This window comes from Procambarus clarkii, chromosome 40, assembly GCF_040958095.1.
Source record: "Procambarus clarkii isolate CNS0578487 chromosome 40, FALCON_Pclarkii_2.0, whole genome shotgun sequence".
In the NCBI taxonomy this organism is placed as follows: Eukaryota; Metazoa; Arthropoda; class Malacostraca; order Decapoda; family Cambaridae; genus Procambarus; species Procambarus clarkii.
Window position 1 is genome coordinate 16410173 of NC_091189.1, and position 26478 is coordinate 16436650.

Here is a 26478-nt window from a genome sequence, read left to right on the forward strand (position 1 = left end):
TTGTCAACAATACAAACAAGCATACAGCTTTTGTAAACTAAGTAGCAATGTTGGGTAAATATTTCTATTAGAAGCTATTCAATTGGTACATATTGAGAGTATATATATGGGAGAAGCAAGAGTAATATAGACTGAAAATACAGTACGGGGGACTTACCAGTATTGTTGGTTTTGGAAAGTAAAGTAGTAATTGTAGCAACCCTTTGACGAGTCTAGTGCATAAATCTTCTCCCTCTCCTTGGCTTCTCGCACATCTATAAGATTTCCAATGTACTCGACAACAAATTCTCCCTTGGCAAACTGTCTTGTTGTGACTACCCCACGTCCTTTGGCACCAAAATTTTTCACCTGAGGAACAAACTTAAATTTACACTGAATATTTTACACAAATTTTTTTTTTATAGATTTAAAACTTGTGGGGCATACATCAAGAACATCAAGGCAGCAATTTTTGCAGGAAATTATAGATTTTTAGTACAGTAATCTGGGCTATTGTACTTCTGAGACATTTCTTTTATAAAATCATTTGTTACCAGGACAACAGATTCTTGTACCTTCCCTCTAATACCTTTTTATTCCAGCAAGGTCTTTGGATCCTACTCATGAATTTAATACTATTAAATATTTTTTCTCAAACCGTTATCTCAGATTCTTTGCCCTATTTACCATAGCACATCTTTAGCATTTGTTATTGTTTATACATAGCTTACCACCAAATACTTTTCTTTAAACAATTCACTTCAAAATTTTCAATTTTAGATTCATGACCTTAAATGCCTGCAATTTACTCCAATAAATCAAATCCAGTGTATAATGGTACTCATCTGCACACAATCATTTCCCAACATCTACTTTAATATTTCTACTTAATTCTTTGTAGTGCAATTCCTTACACCGTTTCAATTTACCACACCACGGGCCATACACTTAAATTCTTTTAACTAAGTTTTGTCTTTCAAAAATCTTTAGGCTAACTTAATCTTCTCACCATTTATGATTAACTCTTCTATTGCACAAAGTAGTCAAATCACAATTTACATACCATTCTTAACCCTTAAAGTGCGCATCACTTCATATGAAGTGTAAATCGTTTTACCAGTCAACTGCGCTTCACTTCATATGAAGTGTATGGGTACCGCGCACGATTTGAATGGCCCGCGGTGTAGCTGGGGGTCCCATACGCTGCCCAGGGGCTCTAGTAAACAGCGGCCATTTTGAAAAAAAATCCAGCTCACGCTCCGATGGCATGGGAGGCCTCAGTTTAGCGAGAGTCACCATGGCGAGCGCACGGTCAAACGCCTCACGAGCACGCATCACTCAGTCCCTCACCCCAGAGCAAATAGCCCACGAATTATTCTCTGAAGGTGAAGAAAGTGTGTTTGACGATTCAGACAACGATGAGGATTATACACAGTTGTCGGGAGATAGTAGCAGCAGCAGTGAAAGTGAGAATGACCGCCATGCCATGGCGAGGCCTATACGCTCTCCCATGCCTCCTCGCCCATTTTCTACCCCAATTCTACCACGACCTCACAGTTCCTGTGGATATTTTCTGTTTGAGGGTGACGAGTCAGAGGGAGGTGACTCCTTTTCTGGGTTTAGTGACTCAGATCAAAGTTTTATTGAGCCTGTGGCTGGTACCAGTGGTGTAACTGGGCGAGAAATTGTCGCGTCAGCAGCATCTCGCCCAGCCAAGCGCCACCGCATGGCACCACATGAGGCACCAAGACCCTCGTGTTCACGTGCACCCACCTCACGTGCACGTAGCCGCCGTGCTTCTCGCAGACGGTATTCAGCTCCTGGTCGCCGGTATGCATCGCTTCCTCGCCGTCTTTCCTCTGCATCTCGCAGGACGCCTGGTGTACTTGAGTGGAGTGATGGTGACGATTTTATTCCTAATATTCCTCACTTTGACGATAAAGATGTAGGGATTACAAACCTTTTCCCTAATCAAGGTGAGGACATGGCTGAGATGGAATATTTTACAGCATTCTATGATGAACCACTCATGGAATACATTGTACACCAAACGAACCTGCATGCTGCTTACCTGATTGAGAGGGAAATCACAGAATTTTCACGACTGCAGCGTTGGAAAAATACCACAGTGGCGGAAATGTATGTGTTTTTGGCACTCTGTTTGTTGATGAAGCACTGTCACAAACATGCAATAAATGACTATTGGAGCAAGGACAAGACAATACCAACACCTTTATTCGGGAAATATATGTCACGAGACAGGTTTCAGATACTCCTCAGGTGTCTACATTTTGGAAGTGTTCAGGACCGAACACCTGATGATAGACTGTGGCGAGTGAGGCACTACATGAACGATGTTATTGGAAAATTCAGAGATTTTTACGTACCAGCACAGAAGCTGGTGGTTGATGAATCTCTCATACTTTTGAAGGGACGTGTTCCATTCAAACAGTACATTCCCTCAAAACGAAACCGATTTGGCCTGAAATTTTTTGTTCTTTGTGATTGTGAGACAGGATACGTGTTACACATGATTCTGTACTCGGCTAGTGATGTAGACATTCCCGGTAACGACGAACATGGATTCTCGGGGAGTGTAGTGAAGACCATCATGGCTCCGTGGATGAACAAGGGACACATTTTATACACAGATAATTACTATACAAGTCCCTTGCTAGCTCGGTTCTTGCTAGAAAATAGAACCGGATTGGTTGGTACAGTAAAGCCACAACGAAGGGAAATGCCTGTGTTTGACAACGACATTGCAGTTGGTGAGTGTCAGAGAAGGAAAAGTGATAACATTCTGTCAGTTCGGTGGAAAGACAAAAGAGAGGTGAACTTGTTGACAACAATTCATGATGGAACAATGGTGAACAGTGGGAAAGTGAGCCATAAAACAAACGCACCACTATATAAGCCAGACTGTGTTTTAGACTATAATATCAACATGCGGTTGATTGATAAATCAGACATGATGATTGGCACTGCAGAGTGTGTGCGGAAGACATGTAGGTGGACGAAAAAAGTGTTCTTCCAACTTGTGGACATGAGCATGCTGAACTGTTTCAACATGTACCTTGTGAGAACTGGACGTAAGCCCACTTTCCGTGACTTTGTATTTGATGCTGCAATACAGTTATTAGGAAAGTTTGCAAAAGATGTCCCAGGTATTCAGCGGCCCATCATAAACCCACTGTTGCAGCATGCTGGTACTCCACGCCTCGCTCACACTGAAGGCTTCCTAGCACACAAACTTAAGTATTTGCCACCTGGTGTGAAGCGTGCAATAGCCCAACGTGATTGCTTGGTGTGTAAAACAACGACACGTAGAGACAAGAAACGGAAGCTTGTGCAAACATGGTGTGAAACGTGTGGTATCCCATTATGTGCTGTCGACTGCTTCAATGACTACCACAGTCTAGAAATCTTCTAAGTGTGCTTCAAAGTGTGTATAGCGTGTGCGAGTGTGTAAATATGTAAACATATAAGCAGAACATATAATATAATAGACTGTAATGACATATTATATTGCCGTAATTGAAAACATTTGTGTGCGCCTGTGTATACTCAAATATGCAACAATTATTGATACAAAATATGTTCAAACAGTATTTGAAACACAATTAGTGAAAAAAAATTAGATAAAATGCGCTTAGACATTGTAAATAAATAGCGCGAAAATATATTTGTGGCAACTCTGGCTGTTTGAGGACCGCGCGCAACACCTCCCGGGCGTGTACTGCATAAGCGAACATGCAGATTGTGACGTCATCGCAGAGCTTCTCGGCTCTATTGCAACAAAAGTAAGTACAATAGAATTTTTTTTTTATTTTTCCCGTGATCAGTGAACAGAACTTAACAGATTAGCAAAAAAAAAAATTTTTTTTTTTTTTCAAAATGACATGCGCCTGTGTGGATAGCAGGATATTAGACCCCGAGCATGTTAAGGGTTAATACAGTACTTATGTCTTCATACTGAAGAATCGGAATTTACAGTGACCTCTGCTACTGTTCACTTGTTAATACTGTCACCAACACCCACAAATATACTGAAGAACCATGGGGTTTGTTGAACAAACATACTTGAGGCAATAGTGAAGTCTTACAAAGGGATCAAACCCACATACCTGAAATCCTTGGGGACATGCACTAGCAACTGATCCACCATGGTCCAGGTCCTGCAGGTCCAGGACCTGCTTTTTAATCTCTCCTCTATTTTCTTCCAATGTTCTTGGGTAAGTGTAGTTTTTGGTTTTCGCTCAGATCTTCGTACAAGGAAGAACCAAGTCATTTGGGTGTTACGAAGTGCATGTGTCCGAGGAGTTCAGGAATGCAGGTTTGATCCTATCCTACAGTTTCAATAATTTCTCGTATACTGTATTGCATAGCTGTAATCTCATTGTGCATTAAATAATATTGCTAGACTTCTAACAAATTCAAGCACTGAATGCAATGACATGCCTTTTTTCTGGTAGACTCCAAGTGACTCCCAGAACCTAACATTAGTACAATCCCACCAAACCTTAACCCAACACACAAGGCCTCCGAGATCCTGCTCTAGCCTCCCAGCAACCAGGACCATGAACTGGCACTATAAAGCAAAGGAGGAGCAGGGAATTAAAGATTATCCTCAAAATATAAGTTGAATTAGGCTTTATTGAAGAAAAATAGCACCTCCAAGATAAAGAAAGCAAATAATTATCGTTGCTGGGTAAAGACTGTACCCTTAAATGATCCTGACTGCCACCAGATGGCAGCCCAGGTCACTAGGTCTTGGCCAACCTGTCACATTTACTCTAGTGCTGCCTATGCAAAATCCCATTGAAAAAGAAGTGAACAGGGCAAAGACAATGAGCCACTAAGGTTTTACCAGAAAAGAATATTTTATTATATTCAAGCCTCTATAGGATTTCAATAGAGCTGCAATAGAGATCAGCTTTTCCAAAAAATTAAGAATGCAAACTGAGAAGACAGGCAGGAGAACACGGTTCTGGACAAAAAAATGCACACTTGCACAGAGACCAAAGGACAACTAACAAGAAATGAGAACATCATTACAAAGAACATCAGAAACTGCAACCCCAAAAAGTATAGAAAATCATCTAAACAACAACTGGATCAGAGAAATACTGTAGAAGGCTGGCTTGACCAAACCTGCAAGTAGTGTACCTAGGAAAAGCAGGCCTTGGAACAAGGGACCTGAAAACCAATGGTGACAGTGCCCCAACCCAAGCTGCATGAAAAGTGCACAAAACCTATGCACTGCAGTGACAAGATAAGAGTGCAGAATGGACTCTGCCAGAGAATGCAGACATCCAGAGGAAGAAGACAAAGAAATGAAACCTAGGCCTATTTTTAACTACCCAAAAGAATACTGGCAACCCAAAAGAACAGAACTCCGTCACTATTCAAAACCCCGAAAAAACTAGCTTGGCAACTCCATGTTACCATTACTACATAGGGCATGGCAAAACAATTAGAACCCTGTTGATGTCCCAAAGGAAGGACCACAAATGCAGCAATGTCCAGCACCGACCAATTGTACACATAGGAGGAAGAAAAAAAAAAGTACTTAGCAAGTAGGCACAGAGGCAATAGGAATGGCCATCAGAGACTAAGAAAACCAAAGCACATCCTGGAAAACAGCAAAAAGCAGTATCAGGTATGGAATCAGATGGCATAGCCAAAACAAACCAGGAAAAAGCATAATAAACCTCAAAAGAACAAGGGACTCCAGTAATCTGAACAGTCAGTCACACAGACAAGTAGATGAGCTGGGAACACGGAAACTGTTTCTGGAAAACATACAGTACTGAAAATCCGAGTTGCTTACCAATCAGTGACTATGGTGGAGCAAGATCTAGCCTCCTAGACATTTATACCCAATGCACAAAACACACTCAACATTAAAGTTCATATTTTTTTGTGGATGGAATTTGCTTCAACAGCCTTTTCCTTCAATGCATTTCACTTGTCGACCACTAATGCAGGAAATGAGAATTTTACATCTCTTCAACTCGATTGTGTGTCCAGCTTTCACCGATATCCTCTTGTGATTCCATTTTAATAGGTTACCTTTGATCACTTTATTCCCCTTGGGATCTTTTATGAAGTGATCATATCTTCTACTTCTTTCTAGGGTTGTGAGGGCAAGTTCTCTTAACCTGTCCACATAGCTGAGCACTCAATTTTGGTACTAATTTAGTTGCAAACCTCTGAACTTTCTCAAGTTTCTTTTGTGCTTCAGAAGGTGGGGGTTAAATCCTGGTGCTGCATATTAAGTAATGGTCTTACCCAAGTACAGTAGTATATATGGATGTATATATGGATTTGAAAGCCTCCTTGTTTAGATTCTCAAGTTACATTCTGTGATAACTTCCCATGTGCTGCAGAAGTTATCCTGTTCACATGAGCTTCTGATTTTAATGTTGGGATTGTTTCTACTCCACGGTTTTTCTCTTATGCCTATCTTATGATATCAATGCCGATTATTTTTTCCATGTAATTGCCACCTCCTTATGGTGCAGTTAAAACACAGATCTTCTATTTCCCCCCCCCCCCTTATCCATTTTCACTAATTTACACTTATTTGGATTGAATTCCAGCAACCATTTATCTGCCTACTCCTGAAGTTTGTTGCTCAGGTTCATACATTTCTGGTTATGCAAAAGAATCTTACTTTTGTAGTGGAAATCTAGAGCCAGATTCTGGTTTGGTTATCACAGGTGACAGATGGGTTTTGGGGGCTTGGTGTGTTGGGCCATGGTTTGGTAGTATCAGAGTTAGGCTCAAGAAGCCATTGGGGGGGGGGGGGGGGGGGGGGGGTCCTCTCCTAGAAGCACTCAAGATACAGGTAGTTAAAATTCTATGATGATTTTCCTTGATATTCACAGATACTTTTACCAATATACTTTATAAAAATACTCAATACTGTATTACAAACCATTAGACCCTCCTCTTTGTTGCTTTTAATTCTCTCCTCTATTTCCTTCTGACGTTCTTGGATAAGTGTAGTTTTTGGTTTTCGCTCAGATCTTCGTATAGGGAAGAATTGAGTCATTTGAGTGTTACGAAGAGCTGGTTTAACTTCTCCATTTGGCAATGTTGTTGATGTATTAATTTTGGATGATTTCTCGCCTTTGATCTGCAGTACTCCTCTGGTGCCGGTTTGCATGGGCAGCCTGCAAAATAATGGATTTTATAAGTGTTAAAAGCATATATAATGGGAGAAAAGTTTACGTCTTGTGAGGCGATCATGAACTAGAGATAAATGTGTATTTTCATGAAGGGTGTAGTTTCACACCAGCTGCAATTCCTCCTGTATACTATCCTGATGTTCACGTACAACTTTTTCTCCTGTCAGATACACATTTTTGGTCAACTTTATTTCTGATGGTTACATTCAGTGCATGGTGTCAGTTCTTTATCTTGTTGAATAAAAATTAAAACTATAAATTTGCTTGTGCACAAAACAACTTTCAAACATCTTTCCAGCCTTTTACTCAATATAATAATAATATCCTAACACACACACTTCTGTCTTTCTATTTCCCCTCTTTAGACTCACTGGATGCTTTTCTTACAAGAAACTTGTCCAATTTAAGCATACCAAACTTGACCGCAAGAGCAGAAAAATGGGCACCACTTTCATAGTTTGCTACAAGTTCATTTTTCATCTCTATCGTGGTTCTAATTTTCTTTTTGTTTGGCTCTTATCACTAACTTATGTGCCATGGTTACTTCTTTGCACTAAGTATATAAAAATATCCAAGAAAACACGAGTAAGTTTAGAGATAAATTTAATGGGGTTGTGCTACTGGGGAAACCGACTCATTTGTTAAGCGTGCTTATGTTTGAGTGCCAAATAAACGATCGACTACTGAGCATGAACAGTGTGAGTGATGAATTCTTCAAGTTGGGAGCTGTTTGAGTACCGAGATTCCTCAGCATATATTTTTGATACCCAAACTGAAATGCTTTTCTTTAGACTATAATTTCATATATTGATAGTTTAAAAAACCAAATGGCACCAGCATCATTAGATTAGCTCTTTAAACTTGGAAAATAAGAATTAGGGAAACTAGAAGGCTTATTGGCACATACATTGCAGCTATTTGTATCCACCCCACTCATTCACACATGTCTGACTTACAATTTAAATAATATGAATCCAATGCGTATTATGTTACCTGGTAATTTGTTACATATTTATTTATTTATTTATTTATTTATGCATAAACAAGAATGTACATAAGGAATGTGAGGATACAAATATGGTAATTACAGTCTTGTAAAGCCACTAGCACGCGCAGCGTTTCGGGCAGGTCCTTAATCTAAGAAAATTTTAAGGAGGTAAATACTTGCAAAATTATAGACAAAAAATGATAACAGATTACATGAAATGAAAAAAAAGATGAGAGAAAATTGTAGGTACAGTATATTAAAGCACATAGGTAGCTAAGATTGATTGCAATGACAGCTTGAATGGTAGTCGACAAAAAAATTGGTAGGCATAATACAGCAGAAACAATATAAGATTGGTTGCAATGACAGCTTGAATGGTAGTTGACAAAAATTGGTAGTCACAATACAGCATATGGCTAGCACATAAAAGAAGACAGCAATGAACACAATGACAAATTTAGTGTGGAGGGGATAGTCTAATTGGTGGATTAAGTGAGGTCCTAATAATTTAAAATCCATGCAACCCCCCCTCCCCAACAGATTTTTATATCTAATCTTAATTTCTGATCACAACTTAAGCTTGTATTTCATTGTACTAATGTGTACCAAAGGTATTGAAAAACAAAATATAAAATACCCGGTACTTACTTTTTTCTTGCTTTGGTTGGTTTGCCATTGAATGCAAGCTTCTTTGGCGTGAGAGACAGTTTGAGTTTGGACATAGCAGATGAAGGTGAAAGAGGAGAATCTAGCCGCAGTTTCTCCTCATTAAGCGCCTGAATCTTGTGGGGTGTTGGTGGGCCTGCGTGAGGACTAGTGCTATCTTCTGCAGATAAAGGTGAAGAGGTAAGTGAAGTGGATCCAGCTAATACTGTAGGCACACCAGAATCTGTAGATGTTGCATCAACATGACCAGGACACTGCGTTAACACTAAGCTCTTAGAGCCATTTGAGGAAACGGATACATTGTTGTCAGAGGTGGGAAAAGGCTTAAGTTGCACTTCTTTTAACGCCTGACTACGTGTACATACAGTACGCTTTGGAGGTGTGGTGAGAATACCCACTGTGTCTGTAACACTAATATAGCCATTCATCATTTTTGTAGGTGTACTTGGCGCTGAACTTGGACGAGGCCGGCTCAGCTGGGCACTGGTCAATTCTGAAGCCATTTTACAGCTATCTTGGATGACAGTTGCACCTTCAACTTCAGCATCGTCAGCTGCTGGAGGAGACCTATAACAACAAATTGTGCCCATATAAAAATATGACACGAAAGTGATAAGAGCGCAGGCAATTACCGTCAGGTGCTGGTTCCTTATGAAACAGTACGTCTCACTTTTCAAAATCAAATCCACAAAGGAAAAATTATAACAAAATAAAATGAAACAGCAACACAAGACAATATCTCTGATAAGGTTACCTAATTCAACATAATACATAGGAAGCAAGGAAACTGCAGATGGCCTATTGGTCCATACCAGGCAGCTCCTATTTATATCCACCCAAACTCATTCATATACATGATTAATCTACTCTTGAAACAATCAAGGTCTCCTACTTCTATTATGTTACATAGTACAGTAATTGGTTCCACAAATCAACAACCCTGTTACTGAACCAGTATTTACCCAGGTCTTTCCTAAATCTAAACTTATCCAATTTATACCCGTTGTTTCATTTTTATTATGTGTTGATACTTTTAATTCCCTACATCTTAATCTTTACATCTTAAGTACAGTACATCTTAAAATGTAATTACCTGGAAGGAGAAAAATATGCAGTCATCTTTGTTTCTCTCTTGGCTATGGTGCCTGTGTGACCCAATTTACTGCTTAATAAAGAGCCATTGACTACCATGGCTTCCAGTCTCGAGTCTTTTGGTCCCTTAGGCCCATCCAGGTGATTAATAACAGTGTTCTCATCTTTGCTGCTGCGGACTGTTCTTCGTTTACCTAGAAAACAATTATGCACTATTAATGAATTATTTCTGTAATTATCCTAGACATTACACACACATTGAAAATAACATTTACCACAATGAACAATTATCGAGTACAGTACTGTACTGTATAAATATTTTTAGAATGAATTCCATACATCTAATGCCTTGTATTAGTTTCTTTTTCAATGGTACAAATCGAAGACTCTTTACCTAATGTAAGGTCGACGGATACTACATACTTAAATTTAATAACATTCATGGAGGACCAAAAGTGTAATTTTGTAATGGAATTAATTTAAGAAATTTTTATAAAATATCGAAAGATACTTTACATGCAATACTCATGAAGAAATTAATTAATCTCACAGTGATACAACCATGTGTACTATACTGTAGTATTCTAAGGATTGCTATTATTGAGCACCCTTTGACGTAACACACTTCTTCGTTACAATCCATTATGTTCAAGTACTGTACAGTGGTACCTCGGTTTACGAATGCCCCTCTTTACGAACTTTTCAGGTTACGAGCCCAATTTCTTCTTGAATCGGGTTACGAACTTTACCTTGAGATACGAGTTTGTTGATACGTGTATGGTCGACCTAGCACGTGGTGCCACGGCGATCACGCCTTGGTTTCCCAGTGCCTCCCTACCGACAACATGTTATCATACATACAGATTCAAGAACCGCCATTGAAACCTTGCAACAAGAACACATGTGATAACATACATCTGATCACAAATGTCATATCATTAATGCAAACACTCAAACGACAAGGCCGACGGGTACTTATCAACTGGGTGCCAAGTCATGCGGGAATAATAGGAAATGACATTGCAGACGAAGCTGCAAAACTTGCAACTAAGAGAAGAAATGTAGACATTTACATACCACAGAATCTATCACAGATTAAGAAAGTAATTAGAAACAGAGCAATGCAAAAGATGTACAGTGACCACAACACAGAAGTTGCAACATCAGGATCTGCGGGTTGGTACAAGAATTCAACCAACTACGAACCACTTAGTTTGATGAAAGTGTGCAGTAGAGCAACAGAAGTGCACTTACATCGCATCAGGCTTGGATACCCATGTGCATGGGAAATAGGCTTACAGGTTCTGGAAGATGAGAGGAAATGTCAACACTGTTGAGAAATGCCCGACAGACCACTGGAACATTATCTAACACAGTGCACAGTTACAAACCCATTAAGATTTGAACTTAGATTCAACAGAGCAGAAGAAGTTGTTAAACACATGGCAAAATCTTACTGAAGCGACCATACGAGTAATAAATGCAAGAATTTACAGTTTCTTTTCGGATTTTTTGCTATCTGAACATAAAAGTTGTTATTATATATCTCGCCATGGGTCCCAAGAAACCTAGTGGTAAGGTTCAAGATAAGAAAACATGTGAGAATGACCATAGAGGAAAAACAAGATATTCGTAAACATAAAAATGGTACGTGTTGCTGAACTAGCTGTGCAATATAACAAATCTTCAGGTGAGGAGGCGGCGACAGTAGAGGATGTCCCTTCCTCATTAATTAAGAAAATGTGTGCAGCATGGGAAGAACTGCAAAGTTTTGCTGAAAAGAATCACCCAGATAAAGCTTTAGCAGGCCGTTGCATTGATCTTATTAATGACAATGTGATGTCTCACTACAGACAAGTGTTACAAAGAAGGGAAAAACAATCTTCAAGAAAAACTGAGAAATTCATGCAGTGAGCCAGAAGCAGGTCCTAGTGGTATGCAGGCAAAACGTGCCAAAATGAGTACCCCAGCGAAGTCATCACTGCCTGATGTTATAATGGAAGGGGACTCCCCTTCCAAACAGTAACACCTACCCCCCCCCCCTCCTCACTGTCTTCCATATGCCAACAGGAGTCATCAGTAAAGGTAAGTAATAACTTTTACATATTTTTGTAGAGAAGATTAGGAATAAAATTTACTTTGAAATGAATTTTTTGGGGAGTCAGGAACGGATTAATTCATTTCCCATTATTTCTTATTGGGAAATTCGCTTTGGTTTACAAACCGTCTCCAGGAACGGATTAAATTTGTAAACCGAGGTGCCCCTGTATTGTTGACCAAGAAGACATAACCAAGTACAATACAGACACAGGCAATCCAACAATATAATATAGTGTATAGTACATGATTACAGGAGTTCAATGATACAGTAGTTTACCGATTCCTACAAACATGCATGATCTTTGCAGACAATAAATTTGTGACATTTTTATTTTACTGCAACTATGTGGGATGCTGGTAAATAACCATTTACCATAATTCTGGACAATTCCACTTTATGATTAACATCTTCATGGGTATTGCATTCACTCTTGTAATTTTATGGAAAATCTAACTCTGATTACTGTAACAGTAAGTTTATTGGAAATCATATCAGTAGTGCATAGTACGACTGATTTATAGTCCACAGTGACTAACCAATAACTAATGTATCTGATAACCAGAAATATTACTCTCCTCTTCCATGTATTAAGTGTGTTATTTTGTTTAGTCTTTTTCAAAGGTATGTCAGTTTTTAGGGATCTTATTCTTCCTAGTAATTAATCATCTGCAAACATGGTCTAACTGAATACCTCACTTTGTACTCTAGGGAAGTTTGTCAATGAACTTTAAAACCTACCTAACCTAGCCCAACCAAGCCTAACCTCACTATATATATAGGGTTTAAATAGAAATGAGCTTTGTCAAATTTTGTGCAAGATTTAATCGTACCTCATAACTATTCCTCCAAGTACAGGTACGTCTTTTATGAATATTACTATTGCATGATTAGTGGTCCTTGTAGAAAAAAAAAAACAGTAATGTTATAGCATGTATTACAACAACATGTAACCAGTGTATATTTTTCTTTATACCTGTATTATATTAAATTCAAATATGATTTTCAAATCAATATTCTCATCTATTTTTAAAAAACTTTTCACCCGTGCAAGTAGCCATCCCATTAATCCTCCAAGATTCACCAACTAACTCGACGATCACTTGTTTGGAATTTTATCAAATGCTTTGTTTATGTAAAAAAAATTATTTTATCGATTTATTGATTTTGATCCTAAATCAACGTTTCTTAACTCCGAGGGTACCTACTTACTGGTAGGTGACTAAAGACATTAGATGTAATGAAATATGCCCAACATTGAATTAAGCTAGGGAATCTATCTCAGGATCATTTGATTAGCTTTTCTAGTCATCTGGCCACTAAAAGTCTATAATGTGAGAGAAAGAGCCATTTACAGCACTCTCAGCATGGGATTTAAGATAAAGACTACCAGGTAGCAGAGGCAGCAATGAAAACTAGAGCTGTATCAATTTATCAGTGGTACTTGGACTGTTTTTAGCAATAATGGTAAGAATTTCAGCCAACTCTGCAACATAATGTATGCACTTAAATTTACATTCTGGGAAAGGTTTATATTTTATAAGCTTTCATACCTTATTTGTAGATGTTAATACTGTACTTATATACAGTATGTATATAAATGTACTGTATAGCCAACTGGCCTGCTAATTTATTTCTGATGTAGACAAGGAGCAGTGGCTACTCCTTGGCTACTATATGGAATATTCTAATTTCAGATACATGTACCAATAAGCAGGCCTAAAAGGTTCAAACAAAACACTGAATTCTCCTGGCAATGAAATTAGTAAATGTCAGCTTGTCACACACAACTCTTCTCACGTTATCATTAACTCTCACCCACCCACATTATTCATTCTTCCACCCACTGATTTATAATGACACTGCTATTGTTGCAGCAACAAAGGGAATGTTATGAGAAAATCCAAGTATGATTACTCTGAATATTATTTATTGTATATAAATAATTTAACAATTATTTAACCCATAATTAAATAATTACAATTAAGAAAAAGTACCACAAATTGACAAGATTTTTTGGCGAGTTTCGAACCAAATACAGATATTTCCAAGGTTAAAATGTGCATGATGGTTTTTCTGTCATACTGTATAAGAAAAAGAAAAAGATGAACTTTTGGGGATACAAGTCACATCAGTTACAAAACTATTTGACAACAAATTTAAAAGCCAAGCGCAAAGTAGCATAACCTACAGATACACACCGCTCTTGCAATTATAATTGCCCATGCAGAACTTTACCCAACACCATATATAAAGTCCATACATAAAACTCAACAAGAATGACCAAACTGAACAATGCCTATCGTACAATATCCAATTAACAGTCTGTTAAACATGAAATGATTAATCCATACACAAAACCTATGATGCAGAAAACAACTACAGTATCTGTACATGAAACAAACAATAGGTACAAACAGTGGGTGCAAAATGACCAAATCCCAATTTTTAGGTGGGGTTAAAAGTATAAATAAACTTTTCTTGGATAATGTGTAACAACTACTTAAATGTCACAATTACAATAAAATATGGGCCCACGCAAAACCAAGAGCAAAAACTACTGCTAACACATCCAAGTGTCAAAATGAAGTGCAAATGCAACCAATCATGTCGCTCAGTTAGTGACTTACATAATCTTAATAAGAGCATACAATAATCATGTACATTCAGTTATAATGAGCACTTTAGCCGTATTGGACAATTTAAACCGATAAAAACCCAAAATTTTCGAAGTACACAAAGTTTTGTCAAAACAAAAGCTAATCGGAACCCCAAACTCCATAGATAAGCTTTCCCCACTTCTGAAAATACCCTTGACAATGCCCAAGAGGTGAATACAACATGAGGCAGCGAACGGTGAGGGTCAGCAACCTCACTCTTCACCTCATTACACCAGAGAAACACGAGAGAGCAGCCACGGGCGGGGGAGCCAACCATTGCCCACCTTTTAACCAGATTACACCATCTCATTTCTCTCAAAACTCACGAACCTCCTGCCCCGTCCTCACCTCATGACGCCCGAGAGGTGGGTGGTGAGGGAGGTGTGAGGAGTGTGAGGGAGGTATATGAGTGTCGCCCACGGCGTCAGGGTGGGCACCAGGTCCGTTATCCCAGGCTCTGGGCGATGCCAAAACACACCCAAAACAAAGCTCACCTTTCACCATTTTGCCGCGGTGGGCAGAGCGGAGAGCGATACTCGTGCGAGCGAGGCTGTGGCTCACCATGTACTAGCCGTGATCCAGGTCTGCGGGGGGTTAATCAGTCAAATAATCACGGCCTAGCGACTGGTCTCAAGACTAATACTAGCACGCGCTCCCTCGCTCACCTCCTCCATTCAAACAGAAAATGAGACTCGTTTCGCTCTCACTCCCTTTTTCACCGATTGCTTCACAATCTCTCATTTACAGCTCTCCACACCGCTTACTTGACTCATATCATGTGTTCTGTCAACATTGCTTTCATATTTATTAATAAAATACATCATGAATGATTGTTATGAATAAGGTGGCTGCCCGGTGCCATAATGGTCCACCAGCTGATGGCTAGCGTGTGAGCTTTCACTCAGCACGAGGGAGCCTAGAGTAAATACAATGGTGAGCCCGCCACTAGACACTTCACATTAGATATTTAAAATTCGTTTAAATCCGGACTTTTAAATTTGGGAAACGTTATGCAATATAGCGTTCATGAGACAGCTGGTCAATACATAATATAAGACTCAAATCAATCTGTGTCTTGTATTATTTTATCGGTTAAACAGCTGATAGCATTTAATATTGTTGAAATTATGCAATATAATTTTTGTTAATGGAGTGTTATGGTTTCCCAACAATATTCCTATGATTAAAGCCTCCGTATACCTAGTACTAAATTATATTATCTTAACTGGAAAGCTTAAATTGAGTTGTCAGCTTTTAAAAGTCAAGTTAAACTCTATGAGTGGTAGTGGTTTTGCATGAATGTAAAAATACCAATATTATGTACTCTCACAAACCCATTGTACCTTCTTGTAAATAAATAAATAAGTCTTTCTATCGTTAACCATTCACAGACGCAGCAGTTAACATATTAGAATTATTCTGTCGATTTTTATTGTTAGTATAGTTCATTAATTATGAACCACTTAAAACATTCATCCTGTGAGTTGTGGTGGAAAGGTTAGAGGCACATATATGGCTTCAGGAACTGAACCCAAAGATTCGTTTAAGTAAGCAAGTCACTGAAAATATTTAAGATTAAGCAATAATTAATCTCTTATATATATATTCTCGTATGCCTGCAATTGATCCCCAGCTTCGTCCCTCACATGTTCTTCCCCCTCTTCCCCAGTCTTCCTTTCCCCCTCTCCCCTTTCCCCCCTCTTCTCCCATCTCCCCTTCCCCCTCTCTCCTTTCCCCCTTCTTCCCTTCCTCCCCCCTCTCCCCCTTCTCTTAAAATATTTACTGAAACACTGAAACAACTCTTTGGGTTTCTCAGTAAATATATTATTATAATCACAAAAACTCTAGGGTAAACACACCGACTATGTTACATTTGACTCCAAGAAAATTGCACTGGGGGTTTTCATAAATGCTAGTATTTCCTAAAGCATTTAACTTAGGCCAACCCCGATCAGCCTATGTCCATCCCGTATCCTCGATCATTTCCCTTGCAAACTTGTGCATGGGAACTGAAAATTTATATAACCTGGTGATCGATGATGAATTTAATATTAGTTTTAGTTCTCTGACATGTGATGGGAGAGGAAGATCTCATATTGATAATTTTCTCATTGATGAAGATCAAACTGTCACATCTGTGGGTAGCACCTGTAGCTATCAGTGATGGTGACATCCTATCCGGGCATGTTGTTGTCATAGCCGCTGCTGCCGGTGAGAACAAAATCCTCCCTAGAACTCCTCTACACTGGGATAAGGCCACTGTTGCTGACTTGGATAACTTCAAAGGGCTGCTTAATAGAAAATGTTGTAATATTCAACCTCCAATCTTCCGTATAATTTCAATCAGAACAGTCATGTCAGTGCTAGTTAGGATGGGAGAAGAAAGTATTCCCTCTTATAACAAATAAATTAAGATGTATGGCTGGTTGAAATAATCACGTTAGGGAATCCCAAAATAATTTTTTTTTGTCATAACTTATGGAAAGATGCTGGGTGTGCCAGAGATGGCTGGCTACTTCAGATCAATCGTAGCACCAGGGCTCAATGTCATCAAACCATAAAGAGGATTAAGAAAGAGAAGGATAATGTGAGAGCAAAGGTTAACGATAACCGTTCAAGAAAAAGTTATATGAACTTTGGGGGAAATTAGAAAATAAAAAAGTTCATGCAAAAGGGTAACGAAAAGCATGAATGATTCCTCTCGGCCCCCATAATATATGTAGTGTATTCAAAGAGAAATATTCAACGTTGTACAACAGTGCTATATACAGCACAGATGACATTGAAACTGATCTAACTATAGCTATATGGGACACCTGCAGTAATACGTGTATACACCTAATATTAAACATCTGCGCACTGTAACCCCTGTAATGGCTGAGAAAGCTTTAAGAAAGTTAAAAAATTGAAATTTTGATAGTCCCTTTAACATATGCTCTGATAAGCTTAACTATGAAACCCCTAAACTGTACGCTATTTCTCTTTGTGTCTAACAAACTATCTCTCACGTGGTGGTACATTGCGTTTGTAATAAGCACATTTGTACTTGTTCCCATCCCAAAGAACTGCTGATCTTCTATATATGTCCTCCTCTGATAACATTATAGAGTATTTGATTATATACTCATTGGCTTTCTAGGTGACGAACTAGACATATCTGACTTTCAGTTTGCATATAAAACTGGCTATTCAAAAACGCCTTGTAGTTTCGTGGTGGCGGAAACTATTCAGGACTACTAGTTATAGGTAGCTCTGTTTTCTGTTTCTAGATGTTTCCGAAACTTCAGACTAAGTTGAACATACTACAGATTAACTTGGCAGAAAACTGTCCCGTTATCGCTAGATATTTATAGATATATTTCTTATCGGGTATGTAAATTAGCTGTGAAATGGAGCAATAGCCTCTCTGACAAATTCTCCCCGAAAATGGAGTTAAACGAGGTATTGTTTTTAGTCCTACATTCATTACTATCATTGCTGATCAATTATTGAAAGAGTTAAAATACAGTAGAGCTGGCTGACGCTAAGGCCGATGTTTTCTGTTATACTCGTGAACTAGTTCTACTCACACCGGCCAAATAGACAGTGGAAAACGTAATAGAATATGAGATAGAAATAGTGCAAAATATAACCTACCATTAGTAAGCATCCATCAGTCTTAGGAGACTATAGAGTTGCGCTCTGGTTGTCGGTCTACCCTTCCATTAAACCCTGCTAAATGTGATGTGGTTGCCATTAACTCACAGGACTCGTTTCATCGAAATCACAAACAAAAATTACTAGGAAGCGAGATTTTAATAAATTATTCTGAAAAGTGTCTAGGCTGTTCATTCATATTCATTATATTCCCAAAGGGTCCACTTGTAAATTTTTCTGATGTTAGAAGCTGAAGGTCAGAACAAATGCCATTCTGAGTGAATTTGGCCTTCTCGATACCTGATTGAAAGTAAAGGTATGTAGTAGTTAACGTCTAAGCTTATATGGATGTGAACTACTGGACGAACAAAATGTTGACCATGGTAAGTTTAGCTGTGAATGGAGTTAGTTTAGTTCATTTATTATGCACCCCATACCCATCTTGTGGGCGGTAGTGGAAAGGGTTACAGAGGCACATAATGGGCTCAGTGAATGGAAAAAGTGTTTTAAACGTACCTCGCATGTCCATCCTCGCATTCACTGCAGTTTCCTACCTCATACCCGCATTTAAACAAATAATTCACAAACGAATCATAACTAACGTACTATAATTTTAAATAAACTTTCCCAATTATAAATGTGCAACCATTTATGAATAACGTTTTTGATTTGATTTGATTTGACTGAAGAATAAATTTTCGTCGATACCGCCATCTGTTGACTGACGGTAAAAATAGAAACTGGCAAATGGTCACGAAATTCTCGCACAGTTTCTTCACCGCTCTCTTTAGTTTCCGTCCTCGCTGCTTGCTGCACCTATCTGCACATTACCTTTTGAGGCTACAGTGCAAGCTGCTTGTTCAAGTTTGAGCTCTGTGCTCCTTGGCGTTTTTATCTCCACCAACCGTTGAATTCATTTGAAAAATGTGCATTTTAGTACTTCGTGCTGGCGAGTTGTTGGGTACTATACAGTTTAGTTAACAAACCACCAGCCTACGTTTGTTTGTTAAAGCTATAAATTTAAATCACTGTCGGGGGACAGGAAGCCAGAGCGTATTTATAAACGTTTGGATTTTATCCAGGCCTTCCTTCCCATGGCCGAATTACTGACCCCGCCCAGGATGCAACCCCACAACAAGCTAACTCCCGAGTGCCTACTCGGGTGAACAGAGGCATTAAATGAAAGGAAATGTGTCGAATTATTTGTCCCGTCCGGGATTCGAACCCGGAATTCTAGATAGTGCGTCGAGCAGCCCGTTCTCTAAACAAAGACCCCAAATCCATTCCATGCACCGGCCAAACCCCGTTTATGAATGGAAAAAAAAAAATTTGCACAAGAGTCAAAACTGATGACTTTCAAATCCTTCCGGAACAAGTGCTTTAGTGTTGAATTTTGTTCGAACCACAACGCTGTAAATGCTTCACTCGCGTAATTCAAATAATCGCCAACAGAACCCAAACGCCTAACCAGTGCTTAAATATGAACAATATGCTAATCTTGTATAAATAAAAATGTAAATGTGCGTTTGTTCAAAATCGCTAATCTCCGAAATTTCTTCACCGATTGCTTAGAAATTTTGACAACGCTCCATTCGCATACGAGCGTTTTTTTTTTTTATTTTACATACCTACTATAAGATGTCACGTCTGTGACGGGTAAAACCGTGCTTTTTGTTAACTTCTTATTTTTCAGTGATGGGGAAAACCAGATCACTTGAAATCCCTCGAACAAGAGAGTAGGGAATGGTGGGGGGGGGGGGGGGACGACGACGACGGGAGTGGGGAATGGTTGGGGGTGAAGAGGAGAGGGTTGCTGAGCCACAGCAACGCGTGGCCGGGTACAGCTAGTATATAACATCAAATTATATTTGAGAAAACAGGCTGTTCAATCAAACGGAAATTAAAATTTATAAATGAAGTCTTTGGTGTCAACCGCTGGATGAAATGGACTTGCTCTGAGAACAGGTTGGCGTAGAGAACGAACCCGACTGTACTACCGGGACCTTTATTTAAAGGATAATTTCCCCGAGTCGACTTGTCTTGCAATCGCATGCACAAATGATTGAGCTTAGGAATTCTCATTGCATTTTCAGTGGGAATAAACTTGGCCGCCTCCAGCGGCAACAATTAAATGCAATGTTGAGTGGCTAACCTGAAGCCGGAAAGGTGGCTAACTAGTAGACCAATGCATTTGTATCCTTTTAAAGTTATAATTACCTTAAAAACAAAGAACACTACAACATTGTCATTAGATCTGAATTGCGATTAGTTCTCGAGAGTACGGATCAAAGAACGGAAATGCGTGTTTAGAACTTGAAGAGTTTGGCAGTTATCTAAAGTCACTTAGTCACGATTAAGGGGGAGTGGGATTGACGCTTACGGTAAACCTAATCCAGTTAAAAAAAAAAGCTTGAACAAAGATATAATTTTCTTTATTCCAGATATTACAATGTTTAAATCTAGTCAACAAAAGGCTGCTTATCTTTTATTTACAGAACCGTCCATGATTGGTGTACATCGAGACTTTTTTAAAGTTCAAAATGTGAAGAAAATAACATTATCAAAGTTCAAAATGTCTTCACCACTGAAGGCTCCGGGATTGTCAGAACTAGGGCAGCTACTCCTAACTGAAGTCTAAAAATGAAATTATGAATTTTAATAGTCTAGGACAGCTAATGGTGGAAGACTTGCAAATTTCAAAGTATATCGCAGGGAAGCAAAATGCCGAAGCAGTGTGTGAATGTCACCAGACAAGGAATTACTTTAATAAAAAAAGATATCTTGTAGATACTCTTTTTGGAATATGTAAAGTACTTGACAAGCTCTTATGCTTGTAAAAGTAGTTTAAAAGTTCAGCAAAATGATTTAAACGACGTGATAGAAAATGATCTAGACAGACTACACTACGGTCAAGGTGGACTAATAGTTGGCAAAGATTGGAGAAAGAGTGACCATAGAGATGCAGGATTGAATCTCTTTTGTAACGCACAGTCGATGCATTGGCAAGAGTCAGAGTGGAGACTTGAGACTTACCAATTTGAATGTAATGATGCCGATGAGGCCACGTCCGGTACAACTGTGCAAGATTGGTTGCTTCGTGAACACGACCCGGACACACGGGTGATGTCAAATGCTGGGGACGCCGGTAGCTCTGATAGACAGAGGGACGCCGGTGCTGGACCTGGGGACGCCGGTGGCTCTGATAGACAGAGGGACGCCGGTGCTGGACTTGGGGACGCCGGTAATCCTGCAAGACCGAGGGGTGCCGGACCTGGGGACGCCGGTGGCTCTGCAAGACCGAGGGGTGCCGGACCTGGGGACGCCGGTGGCTCTGCAAGACCGAGGGGTGCCGGACCTGGGGACGCCGGTGGCTCTGCAAGACCGAGGGGTGCCGGACCTGGGGACGCCGGTGGCTCTGCAAGACCGAGGGGTGCCGGACCTGGGGACGCCGGTGGCTCTGCAAGACCGAGGGGTGCCGGACCTGGGGACGCCGGTGGCTCTGTAGAAATCGCAAATCCTGTACGACGTGCAAAGAAGGGGAATAACCCAGCTGAATCAAAAGATAAACATGAAATGTCTCTTGTGTTAAGAAAGCAAGCCAGGAACAAGCGTTATCGCAGAAGACGTGCCAAGTCTGTGATCAAGGCTGAACCAGATGCCCCTCCAATCGAAAACGGACAGAGGGGTAATGGGGGTGTAGGTGGTGCCTCTCTCCCAGGTAATCGCGGTAGTTTCAGTTCTCTGACTGGGTCTTCCCAGTCTTTTATCTCCTTAAGTTGTAGCGCTGAAAATAATAGCAGTTTAACTAAAGTTATTTTGTTTCTCGGGGTAGAAACTTCAACTAGTTCTCAAAGCGGTGCTACCAATGGAGAAGATAGGATAGTACCAAAGAGGAAGGGAGTACATGGAAGTGGATGCTCTTCTACCCAAGAGGATAGTGGTTCCCCTTTGACTCGGCATACAAGCAGAGGGTTATTTAAAGATGCAACTCCACCCAGGCCTGCAACGTCATCCACCAATCCATCTCTGAACATGGATTTGTCTGTCGGTAACAGTTCGCGAGTTGACAAGCGGAAGACCATACACTGCTACTCCAAATGCAAGCTCGATCCTCTCGATAGTTCCTCTATGATCCGGAATATTCATCCTGAGTTATTCTTGTATCGCTAATTCAAGTATGAATGATGGTAGAATCGTGAACTTTACTGATCCTTCATCTTCTCGCACCAATGACTCTGCTGTTTCAGTGGATACTCTGACCATCATTACCCTAGGGAGCTTTAGGGGGTCACTGCCTTCTCGCGCCAATATGACTGATGTTGACCAGACCACACACTAGAAAAAGTTTTCTAGTGTGTGGTCTGGTCAACATACTTCAGCCACGTTATTGTGACTCATCGCCTGCAATATGACTGATGCTTCAGTGGACACCCTGACCATCACTACCCTAGGGAGCTTTAGGTCACTGCCTTCTCGCGCCAATATGACTGATGCTTCAGTGGACACCCTGACCATCACTACCCTTGGGGGCTCTAGTGGGTCACTGCCTTCTCGCATCAATGACTTTGCTGCTTCACTGGATACCCTGACAATCTCTACCCGCGAGAGTTCTGGTATATCTCTAGCCCGTAATCAAACAGAGGATGAATCTACTTTTCCATCTGTTGCCTCGCCTTCGCATACCAGTGACTCGGCTGCTCTGGTGACTACATTGGCAGTGTCTACCTACGAGGATTCAGACTCTGACTGCTAGTATGGTTGGTAAAGGCAGTGGGCAAAGCCACAGAACCTATTTAACTCGTTGCTAGATGGAGTAACCAGACGTTCAGGCTTATGGCTGATGTTATATTAAAACTGCAGAAACGGGGGGGGGGGGGGGGGGGAGGAGGAGGAGATCTGAAGGTAAGATACAATGCATAGTGAACGTTAAGTTATGGAATGTTACGAAGTCGTGAAGGTGTCTTCATTAACACAATTTTTCTAAATTAATAAAAGTTTCTAAGGATATCAACATGCACTCTTGATTAACGCTTAGAATATTGTAATTTTTTGAAACAAAAATTTAATGTTTGAATATGTACTAGATATATTTTAAAGCAAATAATTTTATTTATACTGAAGTATTGTATTGACTAATTTTTTTTCATTTTCAGCAGAAGTGCTTGCTCTACCGGGATTTAAAATGGTAAGCATTTTGAATTTTAAATGAACAAATGGCTGTTATGCACTTTGTTTACACGTGTAATGTGAAACCTGAAGATAACACTGACTTCCCATTAATATGTCAGAATCCTCTTTGTGGTTTTTCTCTTTTTCAGTTAGCTTCCTAAAGTGTCTGCAATAGCCTAGCAAACTACTGAAGCTTCATATGATCCTGTACCAGATGTGGGGGAAAAGGTCGCTTGAAAATGCTGGCCTGATTGCTTTCTATCGCATCTGTTCTAGTAGTAAGTTTATTCTTAGCGGTAACTGGTTTTCATTCGGAATCATTAAATATTTCTGTGGCGAAACAACTTTTGTCTTGGGCTATGTTGGCTCCAGATTTGCTCTTATTTTGGGCAATTTTACTTTTCAACTTTGGCGCAGTTGGCTACACATTTCTTTACCCATTAAGCGTTAATCTTAAGGGGATTTTTTAGATACTTGTCTAGTACTAGATCGGAATGGGAGAGTTAAAAAAATGGAAGACTGATAAACCTTATCGCATACTAGCGTAAATATAAATTATGAGCTTCTAAAATTAATTCTAATTGTGAATGTGTAGTTGTAATTCTATAGTGTTTAGCTTGTTATCTTCTGGTAGTTCCTAAGCTTCTAGAAAAGAAAGTGATCACTATTTCAGCTAAACTTAATATGGCCGTTACGCTAAAAGTTTAGGTAATATTTTATTCCCAGCTGCTACAGGAAACTCACGGTTGCAATTGCTGTTTCTTTTAGAATAAGATATACTTATTCTAAATAATTGGTATCTTTTTAAATACAAAATATGATACTCAAAATGAACACAGGTTTAGGCTACATGGCGGTTAAATATATATAATCTGATAATCTAAATATTTTAGATGTAGTTCCATAACTTTCAGCTTATTAATTTATTTCTGGCAGCACATCAGTCTTAAATACTCGATAGGAATGGATTAGAATAGTGAACTTCGGATTCTATATTGGAAAATGAAGCTTCATCTACTGATATAATCGTTCATCCTCCACTCTACGTGATGGCAACGTAAACTATTGCAAATTAAGCAATCTTGAGACGACACTTCATATCAGACTAGTATCTACTAACATATATATTGCTTGTGCTTTAAATTATAACTAGATTTAATGGACTGTACAATACGCATCTAAATCCTTGCCGTTAAAATGGTTAAAATTGCATTAATAAGTTATTAAATGCTTTTTTCACCTGACCCAGATCAATAAAAATAATTCAACTTGACTTTACCAAACGTATTGGTACTATATGTAATAAGGGAAAGGAGGTCATGGTTTTTGACAGCTGTATTGCTCACCTTCCAAGTTAGTTCCAACCTGTAGGGGGGCGGTGGGGGGGGGTGGAAATGGGAGCCTCGCCCCTCCCCTCCTCTTCCTTTTAACAATATAAACGCTTATATTCGACTAGGTTTATTATGGTATTTACAATCTTTAATTGCGTTCATATATTTCAGCATGTAACGTAGACAGTCTGTGGAGGGGGAACTGGTACTGTGAGGCCATTCAGATGGACGCCTCGTCTTCAAGGATTTTTTTTTTTCCAAAGTCTGTAGCACCGGGGGAATGTGATACTTATGAAGACTAGATTTCCTTTGAATGCTTCTTGGCCCAGATGATGAACATTTGCTAATGGAATGGTTGGCACAAGCGGAAAACAAAAATTGAAAAACCAGATGCTATGTATGTAGATACCGTGACAAAAATTGTTGGCATTGTTGTAGTATCTACAATAATGGAGTATTACAAATAGTAACTTTATTTTAAATGAGCTCAAGCTAGGACTTGCCTTGTTTCATTAGGTAGTGATATTTTTTATTGTGAACTTGACCTACCTATGGGTTTCAAATTTTAGTGGTAATTTATTTTAAATAACTCTTCCCTTCAACGCACATTTATAATTTTAGGAGACGTAGAAATGCTTCAGTTCAGGTTGACTTAAACCCCCTCTTAACTTCACTTCTTGCTTTAGATTGACTAATTCCTGATTCACGGGTCTTAATTAAAAACCCGTGAATAGACCATAAAGATACCCGTATCTTTAGTTTTCCTTAATATGGGTTTTTATGGAATAGTTCAAATGATGCACAGTGCGACTCTGCTATAGGAATTGGCTGGTTAAGCGGGCTTTAAGGATTTTTTTTTTAAGGCATTTTATGTATCTACATTTGCAGTCTTCTAATATTTAGCTACAGCAAAGTAGTATACTACTTTCCTAGAAAAAAATGTTCGTACTGCATAGTGTAGTAACGGCATGTGAGTGAGAAGTAAAGTTATTCTCTGACTAAATGTATTTTAATTTGCTGTCTTACATTATACATTACTAGTACATTGTAGGCTGATCAGCTATGACGGTATTTGCATATTTTAAAGCAATCTATCTATTTATTTGTCAATGCACACAGAGGAAACGTAATTGATTCCTGCACTCTTAAGAAGTTGGGATCAGACATGGGTGTCTTCTGTATGGCTTCAAAGGTCCCCCTAGTGTGCAGTACAATTACATTGCTTGTACTGTTGCTTGCCGTGTTATGGATTACAAGGCGTTGCAAGATGTACCTTGTCGTTACCATTGTCGTTGCTCGCTGGGGAAATGTTGTTGGTTAAGGGGCGACGACGATACCGAGGAAAAGTAAGATAAGGATTTCGGTACCACTGGGCGGCATTCCACAGTGGCTCTTGGAGTCAACTGGGGCTTAAAAATCGCCTTGCTGCCACTTTTAAGTTGAAGCGAAACATTATCTAATACTTGTGTACAAAAACATGAATGGTAAGACAGTTTTATTTTAGTGCATTGATCAATGCAGTTAAATATTTTAGTTAGGTATAGTAAAATGTGGGTATAGCTGGACAGTGTAGTAAAATATTAGGTACACTGGACTTGAGATTGAACATTTAGTATAAGAGTAAATCTCATAAATGATAGAAAGTGTTCATGTAGTAGGTAAT

General features: G+C 39.3%; 2 protein-coding genes across 7 annotated transcripts in view; one reads left to right on the forward strand and one right to left on the reverse strand.

The window, feature by feature from the left end:
• The window catches only part of Set8 (SET domain containing 8), a 38713-nt gene extending 23345 nt beyond the window's left edge, over nucleotides 1-15368 (reverse strand). The window contains exons 1-5 of one of the 2 annotated variants that reach the window (XM_045741900.2): nucleotides 15174-15368; nucleotides 9923-10115; nucleotides 8812-9396; nucleotides 6923-7160; nucleotides 158-348 (exon numbers count right to left, since the gene is read on the reverse strand). In XM_045741900.2, the coding sequence (XP_045597856.1) occupies nucleotides 158-348; nucleotides 6923-7160; nucleotides 8812-9396; nucleotides 9923-10115; nucleotides 15174-15243 (1277 nt within the window). In that variant the 5' untranslated portion in view covers nucleotides 15244-15368. Of the gene's footprint in view, nucleotides 1-157; nucleotides 349-6922; nucleotides 7161-8811; nucleotides 9397-9922; nucleotides 10116-15027; nucleotides 15047-15173 lie in introns of those variants that run through there. The other variant, XM_069338745.1, reaches the window with a different exon arrangement.
• A 3421-nt stretch (nucleotides 15369-18789) lies between these two features.
• On the forward strand, nucleotides 18790-25817 carry LOC123758109 (circumsporozoite protein-like). Of its 5 annotated transcripts, none has more exons than XM_069338746.1 (5): nucleotides 18790-19276; nucleotides 20811-23072; nucleotides 23469-23500; nucleotides 23634-23762; nucleotides 24987-25817. In XM_069338746.1, exon 2 carries the CDS (start codon nucleotides 21310-21312, stop codon nucleotides 22483-22485), a length of 1176 nt encoding a protein of 391 aa, XP_069194847.1. In that variant the 5' UTR covers nucleotides 18790-19276; nucleotides 20811-21309; the 3' UTR covers nucleotides 22486-23072; nucleotides 23469-23500; nucleotides 23634-23762; nucleotides 24987-25817. The 5 variants fall into 5 exon arrangements, 3 of the variants coding, with proteins under 3 accessions (XP_069194847.1, XP_069194849.1, XP_069194848.1); XM_069338748.1 differs by having other exon boundaries at nucleotides 23472-23500; XM_069338747.1 differs by having other exon boundaries at nucleotides 18790-19241.
• Nucleotides 25818-26478: the final 661 nt, after the last annotated feature.